General features: G+C 33.8%; 1 protein-coding gene across 1 annotated transcript; it reads left to right on the forward strand.

The window, feature by feature from the left end:
- Window positions 1-3783: 3783 nt before the first annotated feature.
- LOC110372943 (gustatory and odorant receptor 22) lies at window positions 3784-15416 on the forward strand. The gene is made up of 9 exons (XM_064035543.1): window positions 3784-3981; window positions 4435-4600; window positions 5253-5332; window positions 5600-5772; window positions 7578-7777; window positions 8203-8348; window positions 10457-10653; window positions 13728-13889; window positions 15252-15416. Exons 1-9 carry the CDS (start codon window positions 3870-3872, stop codon window positions 15414-15416), a joined length of 1401 nt encoding a protein of 466 aa, XP_063891613.1. The 5' UTR covers window positions 3784-3869.
- Window positions 15417-21037: the final 5621 nt, after the last annotated feature.

Consider the following 21037-nt stretch of genomic DNA (forward strand, 5'->3'; position numbering starts at 1 on the left):
GAACAGGGGCCGCGACGTATACAAATGCAAGTAGTTAGAGCAACGTCTGGATTCCCTACAGCTAGCCCCTACTACTGGAGTAGGTACTATATCCAAGAGAAGGTTACCTACTGAAAGTAAAGGTGTGGTGAATTGAATCATTACTTATAAAAATTAATGCAAACATCGGTGGTGAAGTCAGTATTTGATATGTTTGTCAATTTCTCCTACTGAATGTTGTTATTCTGATACATAGGTGTCTTTTTAACCGACTTCTTTAATAATGATAACGATTTATTTAAATTCTGTTCATCTTGTCTCGAACATTACTTTAGGCTTCGTTAGCTACAACTTTTGTGAATATGATGATTGTTATCTTATTGATCTAGTAAATGAAGAATAAGTTTGTGTCTAAATTATCATGATTAATGTTTCGCTTTTATAAAGTCATGACTATTTTAAATTATTATTGGATAACATTCAAAATCCACTAGGTGTCTTTTGTACTTCTTTTTCCTAAAACAATTGAATATTACATAATTGGTAAAGACAATGGTAAGGGTATTGTTTGCATAACAATAGCTGTTGTCAAACAAACTCGCATCTGAAATGAGGATCTCTTCAATTTTCGTCTCATTGAAGTTTTCAATTAGCTTCATTGGTCATCTAATGGGATTCGATTGCAATTCAGTGTCCTAATTACTTTCATTAAGTATTTTATTAGCATATTTTTAATGAAATCTCTTATCTGTGAATTTCCGTAAGCATTTAGAAGTTAACTACAGTTTGTAAATATGTTTAAAAATATATATAAATTTCGTAGGCATACAAAATTATCTATAGTAATATTATAAAGAGAAAAACTTTATTTGTTTGTTTGGTTGTAATGGATAAACTCAAAAACTACTGGACCGATTTCAAATATTCTTTCACCATTAGAAAGCTATATTATCTGCGAGTAACATAGGTTATATTTTATCCCGGTGCGGGCAGTAGCTCCCACGGGACGCGTGTGATACCGCGGGAAAACGGCTAGTTGTAATATAAAGTTCCTCTCCAATCACACTATGCTTTTACTGGTACCTACAATAACAAAAACAAGGTCAGTCTGCATGACCAGAACAAACCTTAAAAAGAACTTCACAGATGAAAACCAAAAAAACCGTTTAATAAAGTCAACACTGTTAAGTCAATATGCACAGGCGTTATTTAATTAAGTCCAAACAAAGCCGATTAAGTTGTACTGATAAACAATATAATATAAATAGCATGACGCTCGTTGCCATGGTAACACGGGATTAATTGAATATAAATTGACGTAAGCATGTTTGATCAACTGCTGGTTGTGGGTAATTTGTTGCGTTCCACTTTGAACTTTGATTTTTTTGCAAAGTTCACTTAGATAAAGATTTTATCTTTATTTTTCAGAAACAGAATCATGGAGAACAAAATGTCTCATCTTTCCTTCCTTCTAATTCCTCTGAGCATGAAACTCAACAAAAAGTAGGTAAGTAAGAAGCAACTAGAATGACGTCGGCTAACTTAATTACCTTTACGTTATGTAAAATAAATGTTATCATATGTTATCGTTTTATTCCATTTAAAACTACTTTTTACTCAGAAGAAACTATGCAAGGCCTCGTACCATACCAACAAATATATTGATTACATCTTCATCAACCATAATATCCTTTTAAACCTACTGTAGCAAAACTCTTTTCATATTCTTCTGTGAATTTATAAGTGCTATTAAATAAAGTACGGAGCTTTCAGTACAAAGTGAAACGCACCTTTCACCAGAATCGCTTAATTAATATTAACTCTGTCACCGTACACCTTTATAACGTTTTTAAGCCTTTTGTGAACTGTAAGCCCCCGATTAAAATGCATGTACAGCATAAACCTATTTATTGAGGGAGAAAATAAAGGTAAGAAATAAGATTATTGATTAATTTCGGTGTTCGTGACCTCGGGGACTGTTGCGTTATTAATTTATGCAGTTTGATATGTATGGATGGCGTTCTTAAGGTGTTTGAACACTTGGATGTAACATAAGTAAATATTAGTCGGATCATTTTATTGAATTTCTTTGTAATGTCGGGACACGTAATGTAATGTCGGGACACCTTTTTCACACACGGTTGGTTAGCCCCATGGTAAGTTATTAATTAACTTGTGTTATGGGTGCTAACACAACTGATAAACTACATATAGCTACATATATACATATTTATAAATACATATTGTAACACCCAGACCACGGCTTACAAGCATGCTCATCACACAAATGTCGACCGAGCCGGGAATCGAACCCGGGACCTCAGGTTCGGCAGTCCGGCATGGTGACCATTGCGCCATCGAGAAATATTCTTTTTATAGATATATTTGAAATTATGATATACTTACGAGCTTTGCTACATATCGAGTAACAAAAAGTGTGATCAATGAAAAACCACTCGACCGATTTTGTGCCCTACACATAAACCATCTGCTAAATAGTCCGAACTAAGCCTAAACATTTGGTTTGGAATGCATAGGTGAGCCCCGTTCTTGAGTTGTACTTGTTGTTGCACTTGTCATCCACAGTCACTATAACCATATTCAACATGAATTTCAAACATGGAAGTCAAGTCCAGCATTTCGTTTTGAAAATCGCGGTTTTGCGGTGATCCACTAGCTAGCTTAACAGGCGAGCCACGAAACCGCACCGTGAAGCTCGCTCGTTGATCACCAGCTTAAAGATAACATTTCAACGTAATTTTAAACTTGGAGATTTTTTGTTAGTCATTTGTTTTGGTCTTTGAAGAAAGAATGTTAGTTTTGTTCTTTCATTTGTTTAAATGGAGGCACCGAAGATATCTCAAGCATGGATTTGAAATATGAAATACTAACACAAATGCTAATCTTTCAGTCTCGTTTGGTTGCTGGATAACGGTGACCAAAAGTTAGCCAAATCTAGGTAATAGAATCTCTCAAATGAAAAGTATTAAAGCACTTATCCTTCTTACGCGATACTGATAATCAATACACACAAACTCGCCGTTCTTTTCTTTGAGAAAATAAAGTTGGCCTTGAAACAATGAGTAGCCTAAGCTGATGATGACTACTTCTACAAACCCTTCAACCAACTCCTTATCATAAAATCGCTGACCCCAAAAACAGAGAACTGAAATTTCACATCGTAGCAGTTTACTAGTATCCTTAATTTGATATTGAATATTTAACGGTTCACAAGGTCTTGCTTACATCTCACTTAAGGGGTCGTTAAGTGTTTTCGAAAGTCGCCATTAGACTGAAATATGAATTAATGGCGTTGGAGCGACGCTGCGGCGTCATCGGTATACCACGTCAAGAGGTGTCTAGGGAATAGAGACGGTGTGGAGTGTGTTTCTATATATTTTTATGAGTAGGAATTACGTTGGGTCCGGATATAGGTACGTGATAGTGGTATGGTAAATATACCTACTTAAGGAAGCACGTATACCTAAATATTGATTTGAATTGAGTCAACCTACTTACCTAATTGATTGCTTACATACCATGTTTACACTGAAAACCAGTTTCGTTTTTTTTTAGTCCACCTAGCTAAAGTTAAATTATTATAATTTGACATGAAAAATGTATAGACATTTTAGCTACTAAATTATTGAAGACAAAAAATAGGTATCACCTAAGCTATTTTAAATACCTACTTTAAAAACGAAAAAAAAAATAACAGACGTAGCGTCTCCACCCCACTATATTGACAAACGGGCATAACCAAGTAAGCTGAGACGGTTGGCCTTATGATTGATTATTGCCCATTCTGTACCCGGCTTTCACGTGGCTCATTCTACCCGACCGACGCAACGAGTATACCCCTTTCTATATTTGGAAACAAAGGCACCAGTATGAACAAAGAAGAACATGGTTTTCGGGTTTACAATACCAATACGGTTCACAAAAACGAAACGCGTAAGAGAGAAATGTTTCAGCGGATTGATGAGAAGGATGGTATTAAAGGTATGTTTAGGTCATATTTGTATAAAGAATTATTCAATTCTATTTATTTAATGTTTATTTGTCTTTTTATTTTTGTTTAATTAACAACCAACCAGAATATCAGGTATGATTTGTAATAGGTAGGGAAATAAATGAAGTTATACTGAAAGATTCTTAGTTTGCAAATTATAAGTTGTGTAACTGCTGTGCTACATTATAATGCACACTTACGCTGTGTAATGAGTTAAGTTCTTATATTTTTACTTCCCCGCTTATATTTACAGCTTATTTTATTTCAACTCCTGAAAATAAATTACATTACAAAACTCTTATTCACGAAAACCCTTTCCTCATTTTTCACTTCTCAGATAAGTAATGGGCTACTTCGTAATCATTTAAATTAATGTTTTATTTTTCTATCTTTTATCTTTACATTATTGTGATAAAATTATTTACATTATATATTTTTTTCAGAATATGACGCGAAGGATCTTTATGGTCCGGAGATAACTGATAAAGATGGGGCCTTGTTGGATGCTCACGACAGTTTCTATATCACCACAAAGAGTTTGCTTGTGCTGTTTCAAATTATGGGAGTTATGCCTATCATGAGAGTGCCGAAAAGTAAATATTTCATGATGTTGAGCACTTTTTGAATATACCTACACATAAAAGTTTCTAAATTCTAACCAACATTGTCGTAAACCTAAAGTTACGTAACTTCAAATAATATTGTAAAAAAGGATTTATTTATTCAATGAAAAATATGAGTGGTTTTTTCAGACTATTTGTTTACTATCCTCCGTTCCGCAACAATATGACAGATCTTTTCATAAACAATAGAATTGAGAAAGTTTAAAAATATTCTCGGTTTAAAATTTCGAAATATCGGCATTCGTCTTCATCAGAGAGAATGCGGTCGCACAACTTTGTTTGCAAACACATATAAAGTAACAAAGTTTTTCCAAAGAAAATGTGTTGAAATTTTTCAGAATCCAATAACTTTGAGACAATGTTTGGACTGTTAGTGCTCGCTGGTATTTTGCGAGCTATAAACTTTCAAATATAATAAATTTACTCAGTAATAAAATTCGTAGTTTGTGAAAATAAACTTCTAATTTCAATTCATTTCATGTTTTTTCCTACTCCTACTAACTTTCATAACATCAATGTTATTTTGTTAAAAAATATTTTGTATTAAGAGATATTTATAACGCCTTTCGTCGGATCTTGCAAAGTTAAAAAATATGGTTGAAACTCTTTTTTTTCATAGACGCACAAACAACTAAGAGAACCACTTTCAATTGGATTTCAAAGGCAACGCTATGGGCCTACTTAGTATGGAGTTTAGAATGCATCATAGTAGTCAAAGGTAAGAAGCAAATATACCCAAATAATATTTTTGAAAACAAAAAAAAAACTAGCTCAAGAACTTTTTGAAACAACTGCTAATACACCTACTTCATTACTTTTGTTTTAAGGAAGTACTGAAATCTGCAAAATGTTCTTAAGTAGGTACAGATTTGTAAGGTTCCAAAGCTTAAATATACCAATGGCTTTTAATTGCTCCTTGCCTAAAACTTTTCGAACCTTTTGAAAAGTCAGGAAACAATTTTCTATAACTGAACTCTCTTTGCAGTGGGCCGGGAACGCTTAGCGAACTTCCAAAGCAGTTCTAATAAGAGATTTGATGAAGTCATCTATAATATTATATTTTTGAGCATTTTGATCCCACATTTTCTTCTGCCTATCGCATCTTGGAGGCATGGGCCGCAAGTGGCTATATTCAAAAATATGTGGACACATTATCAGGTAAGTAATATATTTTAATTTCATTGTGGTATTTACCTAAAGTATAATTGTAATGTCATTAAAATTAATCTTAATTATTTTCACATTTCTTTTATATGCATAAAAAGTAATCAATTCATAAACTACTTCGGAATTAAATGACTAAAATAAATAGGAATGGACATAATATCATTCTGTAAATTAAAAGAATTTCCGTAGGTACATAGTGTATCTATATTTGGAATGGAACGGAACAGCTCAACCTGAAACTTTTCGCGTTCATTTGTTTTGATTTAAGTTCGGAAAGTTCGGCGAGAGAAAAATATAAAGCTAAATAAGTATAGAAATAAATAAAAGTTGTTGCAAACTACCTATTCCATATACCTACCACTATATTTTTTTATTCCTCGGTTATTCCTCAAATAGAGCGATATATATTCCGTAAATATATAATTTTCAGTTCACCTATTGAATGTTTCCATGCCAATATTAACTTTGTTGAACAATGTTCCCAGAATAGCCTTAGTTCTTAGAATTGGTTACCTACGCTATTGTTCAAGACTGGTCAAACATTTTGTATCACCATCGATCTTGTAAATAAAGGATTCTCTCGCATTGAGAGCTAGACTAATACCCGTATTAGGTTTCAGAGTACTTCCATTAGTCGATGTAAAGCTGTATTCACACTAGAATAGAATTTATGTCAAGTAGACGTGTATTTTGTACTTAACTTTGATAACGGTATGACGTGTGCTCCCGGCTTTGCTGGAAAAATAGGAATCAATAACATGATGTATTGCCGTATATGTAGCTAGATGTTTGTTGTTTATGTCTAACTTACATACACATAGTGAGAAACCACTTACTGTAAATACCCACTACTTGCTAATATCCAACTTAAAACACTCGGCATTCCAGTTTTTGTATAAATATTCTTAAAGTAAAACAAGTTTAATTATTCTCTTTCTATAGCCTGACCGTTTTTTACTTCAGATATTGATACAATAAACTCTGCATTCCCTCTCGAATTATTTTCTGTTTAATTGAACGAATGCCTTCGTAAGCCGAACGAAATACCTCTTCGACAAACTCGAACCTATAATTACGACGTAAGCCAATAAATTTGAACGTTGCCCACAAATTACAATAACAACTATATTGGAATGGAATTGACGTTAGTACTAAATATTTGAAAAGGTCTCGTATACCTAGCCTAGCCATTAAATTTGACCTAGAACCTAACTAGCGCGGAAACACAGATGAATAATGAATCTTAAACGGCGAATGTGAGGTCGAAAGGTGATTAATATTTTTTAGTTTGTTGAGTTTTATGTATGAGTCTTTTATGTTGGTACTAAAGTTTATGTTAAGTTCATTAATTCCAATTTTATGCTGGGTACCACAAAATGTGCAGCTATATTCATACCTACGGCCATAGTGCAGAAATACTAAAGTGAAATGATAATGAAGATGATTACCTAACTAGCCTCCGCCAGTGGCTCACTCGCGTCATTGTTTCACATCTTTGGCAGTCGTTACGAGTAGTCAGGAGCCAGTAAGTCTGACAACCAGTCTTACCTGAGACTATACGGATGCCCGGGTAACTGCGTTGAGGAGGTCAGATAATCGGTCGCTCTTTGTAAAACACTGTTAGACTGGAAGCCGACCCCAACACAGTCCGGTATAGGCTAGGCAGATGATAGATCTGAAAATAAAAGCGTTCAAGCAAACAAACTCTTCAGCTTTATTTATACCGTTAGTATAAGAGAGTATAAGATTAGGTCAAGTTTTACGATGTAACTATTCCACGATTCTTTTATTTCCAGCTCAAATACCTAAAGATCACTGGCACCCCCATTGTGTTTCCGAACCTGTATTCCCTAACTTGGGGTCTCTGTGTGTTCTCATGGGGTCTCAGTTTTGCTGTGATACTATCTCAACATTACTTGCAAGATGACTTCGAGTTGTGGCACTCGTTTGCTTATTATCATATCATTGCTATGTTGGATGGATTTTGTTCTTTATGGTAAGTAAAAGAGGGATATAAGGCTATTTTCATGTGGTTTTTTTTATTATTTCTTTTAAACCTTTTGTTATAACTACCAATTTAAATAGGTTTTAGGTTTTCAACATTTTGCATTTTAGCACGGTTGCTGTTTTTAATGTGTATGAGTGTAGCGAGAAGATTAAAATGAACTACCTACCACTTTTGGAACATGTTTGTGAGTGGGTTTTGCGATGGACCCAACTGTTACGGTAACCAAATCACAATCAATTATAGGTAGATTTGATCAATAGGTGGCCATTTGATAGCCAATTAGGGTTTGGTAATCGTTACAGATACTGTTGCAACCTACTCCTAAAACATTTCAAACAGTAACATCCTTAACCAGATTTATAATTTCCGAATGTAACTTGTCGATTTAAAAAGCCTCATAATTTACCACCCAGGTACATAAACTGCAATGCATTTGGCACCGCATCCCGCGGGCTTGCCATGAATCTGCACAAGGCTCTGGAAGCTGAACACCCGGCGCTCAAAGTGGCACAATACCGACATCTGTGGGTCGATCTCTCGCATATGATGCAACAGTTGGGTACGTCTTTCATGCGATTTTATTGCACGTCTTGCCAATTTATTTTGTGTTTGGCTCGCTGTTTTTAATGGGTGTATTCATTTTATTAATAGTGTATATCTTTATAATATAGTCGTGGTGGCCTAGTGGGCAAAGAACCAACCTCTCGAGTAAGAGGGCGCGGGTTCGATTCCAGGTCAGGCAAGTACCAATGCAACTTTTCTAAGTTTGTATGTACTTTCTTAGTATATCTTAGACACCATTGGCTGCGTTTCGGATGGCACTTTAAACTGTAGGTCCCGGCTGTCATTGAACATCCATGGCAGTCGTTACGGGTAGTCAGAAGCCAGTAAGTCTGATACCAGTCTAATCAAGGGGTATCGGGTTGCCCGGGTAACTGGGTTGAGGAGGTCAGATAGGCAGTCGCTTCTTGTAAAGCACTGGTACTCGGCTGAATCCGGTTAGATTGGAAGCCGACCCCAACATAGTTTGGGATAAGGCTCGGGGGATGATGATTCATTTTATTAATGAATCATTACCCAACTGACTTAAAACAGCTGGTTATACTTTGATCTAAGAGTAACCTTCTAATCTTCTTGCCACGACATATTTAAGTATCCATTAATAGTGATACGTTTTTGATAAAGTAAGTATTCATAAATATGTGCACCGCAAATCTATATTCAAATATTTTTTTCTAATTCTGAAACAAAAAAACTCCTTATTCCTCTAACTGTCGAATAAAAGTCATTCGACACATATTCTAAACAACTATACAGCCCAATAAAAATATCATGTATCGCTGATACACTGTACATGATGCTCGCGTCAGTAACTCCTATATAAAAAAAAATATCACACCCGTTCACAACTCTAGTATATTGCTCCGTGCTTATTGTAACATGTTCACACCAATTGCTCTCTTTGTTTCAACGACATGTTGGTCCTACAGATTCCATACATTTAGTACAGTAGCGAACATTACATTCAATGAACAAACGTTCACGGTACAATAGAAGTGCTTTGTTTCTTTAATAGATGTTCGTTTGTTTTATTTTGTTCACACTGTTGTGAAATTGTTGTCGTATCCAGTTGTTAGTGTTTTTTTGGGTTGCTTGTTAGATGTTTTCTGTGTAGTTTAGAATTAAAATCAATTTTGCTATTGCCTCCGTCCTGTTAAGAACATCATCCTCCGAGCGCTTTTCCCAACTATGTTGGGGTCGGCTTCTAGTCTAACCGGATTCAGCTAAGTACCAGCTGAGTAGTGCTTTACAAGGAGCGACTGCCTGTTAAGAACAAGGTTATAAATGTTAGGAAAAACGTCAAAACAAAACTGATTATCTTTATACTGTACCCTTGTTCGAATTGTCGAAAGGATTGCGTTGACTTTCATAAATAATAATATAAATAAGTATTTATCACTCTCAAACTTGATAACTGAGAAAAATTTCGTGATTAGTCAACAGTGTCGTCATTTGTTTCGAAACTGATGGAAACTGTCAATAATTTTGTTATTACTGGTTCGAAGATTAAAGAAGAATTTAATACTTTGAGACTTTGTCACTTTCACTTCACGGTGAAATAATTAAGTAAAATAACTTTACTCAAATAACTTGATGGGATTTTAGGCTTAGGTATTGACGAGGCATAAATAAAACGCTTAGGTATCGAGAGTTTCGTTTACTATTTATTACGAATGAAAATCTATGTCTGCTTTTATTATAAGCTTCATAGTGTTAAGAGCAAATTGGAAGAAAATTTTAGTTAGGTAGTTTATTTATTTAAAAAGAAAATATGCTAATTATATTTAACAAAGTAATGGTGCAAAGATTTGAACCCTAATGGGGTAATTAAATAAATTTTTCTGACCTCGATGAAACATAATAAAACAGCAGATTTTTTTTTAATCTTATTTTAATACTGTTGCGCTATTTTGATTTCCTTCGCTATCAAATCTCTCTATCATTCCAAGGTTGATGAAATGAACTCATATCTACGCTAAGTTCGCCTTTGTACATGAACTTCCAAAAATTTGTGTCAAAAAATGTATATACGTCTAATGAAGAATAAATATGAATAAAAGATGACATTTATAATGAGTATAAAAAGCCCAATTTTTTCCTCTCCAGGTCGTGCTTACTCAAACATGTACGGCATTTACTGCATGGTGATTTTCTTCACCACCACTATATCTCTATACGGAGCGTTATCAGAGATCCTGGAACACGGGTTGAGTTACAAGGAGATGGGCTTGTTCGTCATCGTGGGGTACTGCATGACGCTACTGTTTATTATCTGTAATGAGGCGTATCATGCTTCGAGGAAGGTTAGTTACCTATGCCTTTAAAGATTATTTAATTATTTATTTTCCAGAATTGTGAATTAACACAAAGCTATCTAGACACACGGCAGTGTGTCCGCCAAGTTCGAGCAAAAAAGGCGACACACCGGCCGTGGGTTATATTACACGAACCATTTCGGGCCAAATTCGACCCCCCTGTAACTCAAAATCTATTTTATTTACGCATATCAAATTTCTAGTATCTATTGAGACCCCCTCACTTATCTAAAATACAAAATTTCATTAATATACCTATTGTAGGTCTTGAGATATTGACGTCAGAAAATCGCTATTTTTACTATACACTCACTGACTGATTCACTTATTCACTGATTCACTTATTCACTGATTCACTGACTCACTCATCAAAAACCTAGACCACTTCCAATGGTCGTATTGACTTGAAATTTGGCATGGAGGTAGGTCTTTATGTCAAGGTAAAGGGAAAAATCTGAAAATGGCCAAGTGTGAGTCGGTTTCAAAATAATGAAGGTGTTTTATACCCGGTGTAAATTTATACCCCTAAGGAACTAAAACGAACTAAATTTATCTATATTTATATAATATATCTTCGAATGGTACAAAGATTTGTATTTAGTCAAAGTAAAGTAAAAATCTGAAAACGGCCAAGTGTGAATCACTTTCGAAAATAACGAATGTGTAACTTTGATCCACGAACATAATATATGATAACATGTCATGTCAGTCAGTTGGTAAATCTAGTCATAGTTAATCTAGTTCATTTCTTTGTAAGAAACATAGTGCATATAAAAAAATCTAAAAGATAGTATAAATGAGACATTTCTTTAACTAACTTCATCATAAGAAAAAAATAAAATAAACCTTACAAAAATAAATGAAATCCCACCCAAAACAAAAATGTGAAAGACTGCCAAGTTCGATAATATGGGAATGCTTCGCCTATAAAAGAAGTGAGATCTGAATAAGTACCAAGTTCCATACACATACCTCAGTTAAAAATAGTTACTTTTTAAAGATGATTACTTGGCAAGTTTTAATAGAAAATTAAATACTTGATTCATTGCGTTTAGTAGGTTTATCCCACCAAAAACATTAAATGTAAAAAAAAGCCAAGCCTCTACGCAATTCTTCCACCGTAAAAAGTTGTGAGATGGCATAGAAGCCAAGTCCTGTTCAACTTTATTTGTAATAATAAATTAATATTTTGTGACTATATCAATAATTTGGTTCACATTCCAAGAATATTGACTTGGCCATGAGCACAATAAACTATAAATATATATAATACAGCATATCTGGAAGAGGTGAAAGTCAAACATGAAGCTTAATATCACAGAATTAAATACTTTTAGTTTATTGTTATTAAATGACCGACAGTCAGAATCATCCAACATCAATGAACTGCACATGTACTATGGCGCATGTTTAGTCTATCGTGATCTCAAATTCCAATCAGTCCATAATCAGTCCAATCGTAAAATCATGTCCATATATAAATTTATCAATCCAACGGTATTTACACGGGGATACACAAGGAGCGACTTTTAACTTGTGCTCATGGCCAAGACAATATTATTGAAATGTGAACAAAACTATTGATATAGTCACAAAATATTAATTTATTATTACAAATAAAGTTGAACAGGACTTGGCTTCTATGCCATCTCACAACTTTTTACGGTGGAAGAATTGCGTAGAGGCTTGGCTTTTTTTTACATTTAATGTTTTTGGTGGGATCTAATTTATTTTTTGTAGGTCTCTTTCTTTTCTAAGTATATAACAAATTAAATTAGCTTACATGCAACTTACTAAATATATTACAAACTAAATATGTACACCTAAAGTAGCACGAAAAATGCATTTTTTTTAAATAAAGTAAAAACTTTTCGAAATCGTCGAATTTTCGAATCGAATATCTTTTAGAATCAAAGGGGTTTATTTCAGAGATAGATGGCACTATCACATAAAATTATTTGTTTTTTTTTTAAGTACTACTTATACTGAGCTATGTAACGAAACCATAGCGCGATTTAGACCAGGACAACGCCATCTATGAGCGAGCATGGAGTATTTATCGCACTGCATTTATATAAAAGATTTTATCATTATTCATTTCATTTAACCTTGCTTTTTTATTCAAATGTATTTAATTCATATTAAATACATAATAATAACAATATACCACACTGTGTAACAATAAAACAAATAGTAACATTTTGTACATAAATAAATAACAAAGTTATCAATGCAGTCAAAATTCATACACAATGTTCTTGAAAAACCGCAAATATAAATTTGTTTCCTATTTTTTATTAATTTTAAGGTTTTTATAATTTTCCCTTTATATGTAGCTAATAACCTGTCTTGGTGCCAAATTTGAAGGTTCTCAGTTTGCTAGAAGTACCTTAGACTTTTGATGATCGGTCAGTGAGTGAGTCAGTGACAAAATGGTGTAACTTTGATCGCTCATAACTCGTAAACTATTTATTCAAATGTCTTGTAATTTTGAGACTGAGCTTGTTCTAATACTTACTCTCGGTCATCGAAAATCTAAACTCCTAGCTTTGTTTACATGGAAGATACAGGGGGCTGAAATAGCCGCGAAACGCTTCGAGAAAAGATGGTACGGCCGTGCCCGCTTTGCTCGAGTCTTGGCTGGGGCACTGCCGTGCCCTCAGATAACAAGGTGTATGAAAACTTGCCAAGTAACATCATTAAAAAGTAACTATTTTTAACTGAGGTATGTGTATGGAACTTGGTACTTATTCAGATCTCACTTCTTTTATAGGCGAAGCATTCCCATATTATCGAACTTGGCAGTCTTTCACATTTTTGTTTTGGGTGGGATCAATTAAACGGGAATGAAGTAGATAAATTCGTACGTGTCTATCCAACCTCATTGTAGACAATTGCAGCGTTCAGTGTCTTACGGATGTTACGTTTATGGGTCTTACTTAACAAACAAAACATTATAATTATTTATTTTTGTAATTAGGTAGTGGTAAACTTTAACAGAGACCGAACGCTGCATTATTGAACTTCTCCATACTGTAACGACTTGCTTAAATTGTTCCTAGGTTGGTCTTGAGTTCCAAGTGCGTCTGCTAAACGTGAACCTGGGAGCAGTAGACAGGAGCACACAGCGTGAGGTGGAGATGTTCCTCGTGGCCATCTCCAAGAACCCGCCCATCATGAACCTCGACGGATTCACCAATATTAACAGGGAACTGTTTACTGCTGTAAGTGGAACAAAATACATAATGATTTTTTACACTTAATAATTATCAGAAAATAATAACAGGAATCTAAAGAAAGTGGATTGAATGGGAATTGATCATGGATTACTATTTCTTGATTATAGCCAAAAATTAAATAAAGCTTGTCTTTCCTCGTAACAATCGCCTCAGCGTTGGTCTCTCAGTGCCTAGAAGAGTAAAAATGAAATTTACAAAAAATATTATTAACAAGGCACTTATTGCCTTGAAATAAGTGCCTTAAATAATAAAATTATTAGGTAAATAATTGGTAGCTAAATAAATTATTTAATAATAATGCATCCTCCTAAAAACAATTCAGCAATTATGAGATAAACGATGTAATACAATATTTTGCATATTTTGTGATCCAACAAAAGAATTGTTGTCGCTAAAGTTAGAACAATACGCAATCTATTTTAACGAACAATGTTCTGCAATTCAAATATTGTGGCTGTTGCTAAAACAACAGGTAGTTTAAAACTTTTGTCGTCAAGTAAACATTTGTCTGTGGTTTGCCGACCAGGCTATTTGGGGTCTATGGTTTTATTTGAATGTGCCAACCGTTTTAAACAATAGATAGTATTTATTTATACACAGGTGTTAATTTTGTTTTTAATATGGAGGTTTGAGGTGAATATATATAAAGTTAGAGCTCATCTTTCATAGTTATGAACTTGTGAACTTATGAACTTACTAATAACCACTTGCGAACTTACCTATAAGATTCTAATCCTTTATCTTTTTCTAGCGAATAAGAGATCTAATTATCACAAATAAGTTAATTCCTACGTTTACGGCAGGACTGTATCCTTGTAAACATCAAATAAATAATCATTACAAACCACAGAATATGGCATAGCTCATAAACTCTATCAGTGACCCGACCAAGCTTCTTAAAAGGAGTCTTCAAATAAAACCAGATCCGATAAACGTTATCGACGATAGTACAAATAAAAAGTAGAATATTTAGCAGAAGATATGATCCATAAAGTCGACGACACGGAACTAATGTCGTATCTATTATACCTTCAAGATCAGTCATTAATTTTCCGTAGTTCAGTTCTGTTTGAATGATTCCTTATGAATTGGCCTTAAAGCCTGTAACGATAAAATTTTATATTAATGTTCAAGTATTAATTAATATACTTAACTATTATTAAAAAAAAAAGCTTTCTGCCTGAAAGAGCAAAAGCGCTTACACTGATTTAAGCTTTTGTTAAAACGTAGTATTTACTGAAAGTATCGTATATGTATGTAGTACGCAAGTGGGTAAAGTACGTAGAGTTTGGCTTCAAGATGAATCAATTGTAATACACTATTTCCCACTTTCTTTTTAATTTTCAGAACGTATCCTTCATGTCAACGTACCTCATTGTGCTGATGCAGTTCAAGCTTACTCTACTGCGACAAAGTGCCAGGAAGACTCTCAAAACTATTGTCAGAGCGGTGTTCAATACTACTACCACTATCCTCGATGATGATTTTACTGATGATGTTGATGAGGAATAATTTAATAACTCTACATTTATTTCTTTGACAAATGCTCACGATCGCGATGTAGCAAAATTATTTTTGTATGTATTTTGTAATTTTAATGAGGTATTATCATCACAGGTTTATGAATTTTAGTCTCGCACAATTCACTAATAAAATGTTGTTGCATTCTCTTTTACTCTCAAACCTTCTTTGCATGTAGTTGAAATCTTCTTAATTGAAAATATCTTTAACATTGCTACTTAAAATATTAGTTAAATCCATAGTACTTATTTAAATAAACCTAACAGACTCTCAAAGTGTTACAGTTTAAGAACTAAAACTAGAATCAGCTTCGTTCATAAACCAGGAAAACACGAATTCTAAAAATAGAAATGGCGTCGAAATCCTAAAATAAAAGGAAGAAATTAATAAACATAAAACGTTAAGTAAAATCATGCAGACAGGTAAGTAAAGTGCCTAAAACAACAGAGAAGAAAAAATGTAATGTGTTAGGATAATTGAAGCAAAACAATTCTTTGTTTTTTCATACCTAGTGGGGTTAATGAACTCCAGCTTTGTTCAACGATTTAAATTTAGAAATTTTATACATATAAAATTATAAAATGCGAAAGTAATAGACCTGTCCTGCTTTCACGAAAAAACATTGAAATAAATTTTTGGTACACTGTTATTTCAGCCTGATTAAGGATCTGTGGCAAATATTACATTTATTTTAACAGAGTGAGACATGTAGTTCTAGTTAGAATCGAAGCGGACGTAAACAGCAAAGAGCAGGTAAGGAAATGTACAGGAAAACATCTACCGTATATGCTTAGGACGATATGCATAACGCCACTGAACTACCTACATTTACTGTTAGGAGTAACTATTGAAATAGTGATCTGCTAGCTCAAGAGATTGAGCATGAGGAGCAATTGCACTCCTGAGTGACACAATAGGCAAAACAAAAAACAATCGCTATAAAAAAGCAGCATGTTGTATCAGGTAGTCAATCTGCCAGAGTGACACTGCAATTTGATTCTCCCTGAAGGCTCTCACAACAATGTAATTTGAAACTATGAATCTTTTTACAGATCTAAAGTGAAGCCAACCATTTGTATCAAACTTCGACAAAATAAATGGTTTCGACTTTCACGTCTCCTTTGAGCACTAAAAGGGACTTTATTTATTTATTTCGTATTTGACATGGAACGTATTTATTTATACAGTTTATCACCGAAAATGTATACGTGCTCTCTCGAGTGAGAGAGTATTTATTATTTCACACCTTTGAATACATTAATAATGAATTGAATTTGTGAATATTTTCGTGCTTACAGCCGAAAAAAAATATGTTCAGCAAAGTTGATATTTTTATTCAATATAAATATTTTGGCGTGTAATTGAATACATTTTTTTGTGTAAAAAAGTATTTTTCACTAAACTTCATTTTATACAAACGAAATAAATATGAAACGTATTGTACATTTGACACCACAATCCGTCAACCTGAAACAAGCTTTTAACCAAAAAATACATACTCATTTAAATAATAGACATATGGTTGAGCTAGTAATATCGTAGACATATTATTATGCTACGAGTGGCTACGGCGTAGCCGACCATGACTACGCCAGCTACGTTCGCTACGTTCATTGAACTTCAAAGGACAAGGTTGTCTATTCGACATTGAAAATAATGAGTGAAACTTGTATCATTGTGATAGTAAAAGCATCCATTAATCATAATTATCTCGGCAAATGGTCTGAAAGTGTTTTTTGGTTCGTTAACGAATTCTTTTCAAAATAATGAGCACTTCAGTGTGCTTTTGATTTTATTATTTTCGACTGATAAAATCTAAAATATATTTCGTTTTTACAATAAACTACATAAAAATTGACACATAAATGAGAAAAAAATAATCGCAGGTACATAAAAAGAATTACAAACGAGTAAAGCTCTCCCGGACCATTCATTTGTACGTTTTTTTTAGTTCCTCCAAATGTTATTATGTCATCACAAAATATTGTAACAAAGGTAATTTGTTCAGGTTTCCACTGAAAGGAACGAATTACGCAGAGTTTGATGATTAATCATATCTCCCGTTTTATCAACGTTACAGACGAGGGTTGTGAAAAATACTTGTTTTTTTTCCACAATATTGAATCACAATGTGTTTTTTGTATTTTCATTAGTAAGTATTGTATTTAAAAAACGTTTCTAAAATTCTGTATCCAAAACTTTTTTAGCGAAATATAAATATTTTTTAAAAATTCTCTGTTACATAATTAGATTTGTAAACGTGGTTTATTGAAACATGAAAAATGATAACGCATTTATGAAATGGAACAGGGTCGTAGATACTGATTAAAATAGGTTATTTTTTTAAATAACTTTCAAAGCAACTAACATAATCTTAGTGAATTCATATTCTGTAAAAACACGTAACTACGCATTTAAGATAATGTTTAAAACAAAATGCTAATTGAAATTGAAAAATAATCGAATAATAATTTAATAGAATTCAATTAGGCTCTCACATAAAATTCCAAACCAATTATTCTATTCATTTGAACGGTAGATTTATTTGACAAAATTTTGCATGACAAAGAGAACATTTTTGTTATTCAAAACTAATTGAAAAGTGACATTAATGTTTAAAATAAAAGCGTATAAAATGTCCCTGTGGCATCAATTCGTTGACCGAAATTAGATTTACCACTCAATATTTCAAACTTTGATTCGTTGCGAAATCCAACATGGCGGGAGTTGGGAAAAATTTCGACTGGCGGCATATTAATTGACTTTTATTTAAAAACGGGGAACCATTGAATGGGGTGCCATTTGGCCAATAGATTGACTTCGATTTCCATCTACATCGTTTTTTTCTACCTTCGAATTTATTACGTTTCTACATCTACAGCTTTTTTTGTGAAAGCTGACTCGTGTTTTCCTTGTACACCCTCTTACTAAATGAAGTGTTTCTTTAATATCCGCATTCCAAAAAGTTCAAACTGTTTACTTTAGAAAACATGTCTAAAGGCCTACACTTTCCTAAATATCCAGTCCTCTTAACGATGCCTAAGAAAAATATCTAAGACCTAAAAATTCAGACAACTTTCAATTACCCCTAAACTGATACGTAAGCAGTTTACCTCCTAATACTTCGCTTTATATTCAAACTTGTACAACGTAAAGGGGAGTGCCCACTTACCTTAGTATATCCGCAGTGCGGACTATCCGCATCGCTCAAGTCCAGCGGATTTAGTGAAAAAGCCATTCAATATTCCAGTGATAGACTGGCCAATCAGTATCGAGGTACTGCAGTTTTGTTTTCTAGGAACTGTTAACTGGGACATGAAGTGGGATGTCATTAAAGCTGATTTATTTTAGGAAGGTGAGAATAGAATTGAGATTTATAATAAGAATTGATGATTGCTGTACGAAATCAAAAAAACCTAACATGATTTTAGGTGTTTTATGATTATTTAAAATTAAAAATATAATATTTGTTTCTTGTGTGTGATAAACCAATAGTGACCCAATATTAATACCAGTGGTGGCCATGCCTTGCTTTAACGAACTGGTCATTTGAATACCTATTTTCTTCGGAGTTTATTTTATGAGGTTTAAGCTTAAGAATAATAAAGTACCTACTGTTTCTTCTGTAATAACCATTTCTTCGAAACCTATTTCAACTTAGGCCGGGATTCAATTTAGTTACCTTGGATACAATATTGCAAATGGAAATTAACATAGCAACGAAAACATAAAACACGTAAGACTATCAAGTAAACTCTCGTATTAAACGATCCAGGCAATAACTCAGGCTTAGCCTGGCTTGAGAATATAGGTTGGGAGGGAAACCAGCGGTGAGGGAACCACTTGTTGCTATGGCAACGGCACTAACAATAACCAAAAACTTATTTCGAACCTTAAGTGGTTCCGAAAAAGTTGACTTTTGTTTATCAAGTTGAAACCGCGAGTGTATTTGCTCGTTTTGTGTGATCTGAAGGTATGTTACATGATTTCATGCGTGCACAGATGTGAATGTGGAAGAATTGTATGTAGTTATATATTTGTGATATATTTTCTTTTTGAAATACGTTAAGCATAAGTGTCGTGTGACACACAACCATGCTTCTATGTGTACCTATGCAAGTTACTCATTCTATGTTTGATACATAAGTGCAGAAGAATAATGTTAAAGTAAGCGTTCCTACACATACATGATACAAGGTCTTATATGAGTTAAGTGGTATCATTAATAGGAGTCGTAATATTGTAAAGCGATGTAATGATTAATCCATAATTTAAGTCATAATATTGCAAAACGACGTCACCATTTGTGTAATGCTCATATATGACCTTTCAAAACTTATAGTTAACCCATAAAACAGTTAAAACTTTCCATCACAGTCTAGTGTTCACAGCGTAGATGAGCGCATAACTTTTAACAACCCTATAATTGTTACAGCAATATACACTATACTAGAGATACATGTATATATTGTATACAGTATACTAGTTCGTTCCGGATAGAAGTAGTAAAGTTTACACGCATGTAAACTGAGATAAGACAACAAGTTTAGTTGGACGCGACGCTGGGGCCAACACTGGTCGAGGTGCAGACGATAGATTTTATGTCGCAAATATGTAAGTCTTCTTGGCTTTGGATTTTATATGTAGGGTTCGTCCACCTAAGAAATGCAGGCACCACGAGAGCCTTTGGTTAGACTGTTGTCAAATTTTCAGATCCTTTAATAACCGTAACTGCCGCTACCAGAATTCAGAGTGTTGCTGCGTTAAAAAGATCTTAAACTTACTTCAAAATAGAATAGTGTTTCTTGGTATTGTTTCCTAAGAGAATAGGTACATAAGGAGACACTAAATGTATTTTGAGACTTTCTTCGACTATTTTGTCGTCCGACTGTACGGCCACAATAGGTTCAAAGTTTAACCGGAGCACGGTTAATTACGGTATCAGGCCCAACGGTGACGCGGTCGGATTAAAGTCGCCTAGTCTTTGCTTATGTGACTTTATTGTTCATACCAAGTGGTATAATTAGAGGGGAACTAAGATTACTTACACGGCTAAGAAATAACATGAAATAACACACGTATACTTTTAAATTAATCGTCTGCATATAGTAAACTACATCCCGTACTGGGGTAAAAAGTAGCCTATAACCTTCCTCGATAAATGGGCTATCTAACACTGAAGGAAATTTTCAAATCGGACCAGTAGTTTCTGAGATTAGCGCGTTCAAACAAACAAACAAACAAACTCTTCAGCTTTATAATATTAGTATAGATAAGCATTCTTAAGTAGCCTGTGGTTTCATCAGCAATCTGGATGAATTACTTTGTGTATCTATTTTATAAAAAAGTTAAAAACTGGCATACACACACACGTGTCACGACACATTTTTTTTTCAAACACAAATGTACGTCACGTTCTGTGATAATAAAATACCAAACACACATTCGCTTTTATAATGTTAGGAAAAGCAAAATTTTGAAGGTTAAAAAAAGGATGCTTTGAATATAATTAATACGTGCAGGTACTCGCGGCATGAACAGGTACATTTCAGTTATGAACTACATGTACTTATATAAAAACAATCAACATTATATCGGCCAAAAACCACCAA

Source organism: Helicoverpa armigera, chromosome 7 (assembly GCF_030705265.1).
Source record: "Helicoverpa armigera isolate CAAS_96S chromosome 7, ASM3070526v1, whole genome shotgun sequence".
Lineage (NCBI taxonomy): Eukaryota > Metazoa > Arthropoda > Insecta > Lepidoptera > Noctuidae > Helicoverpa > Helicoverpa armigera.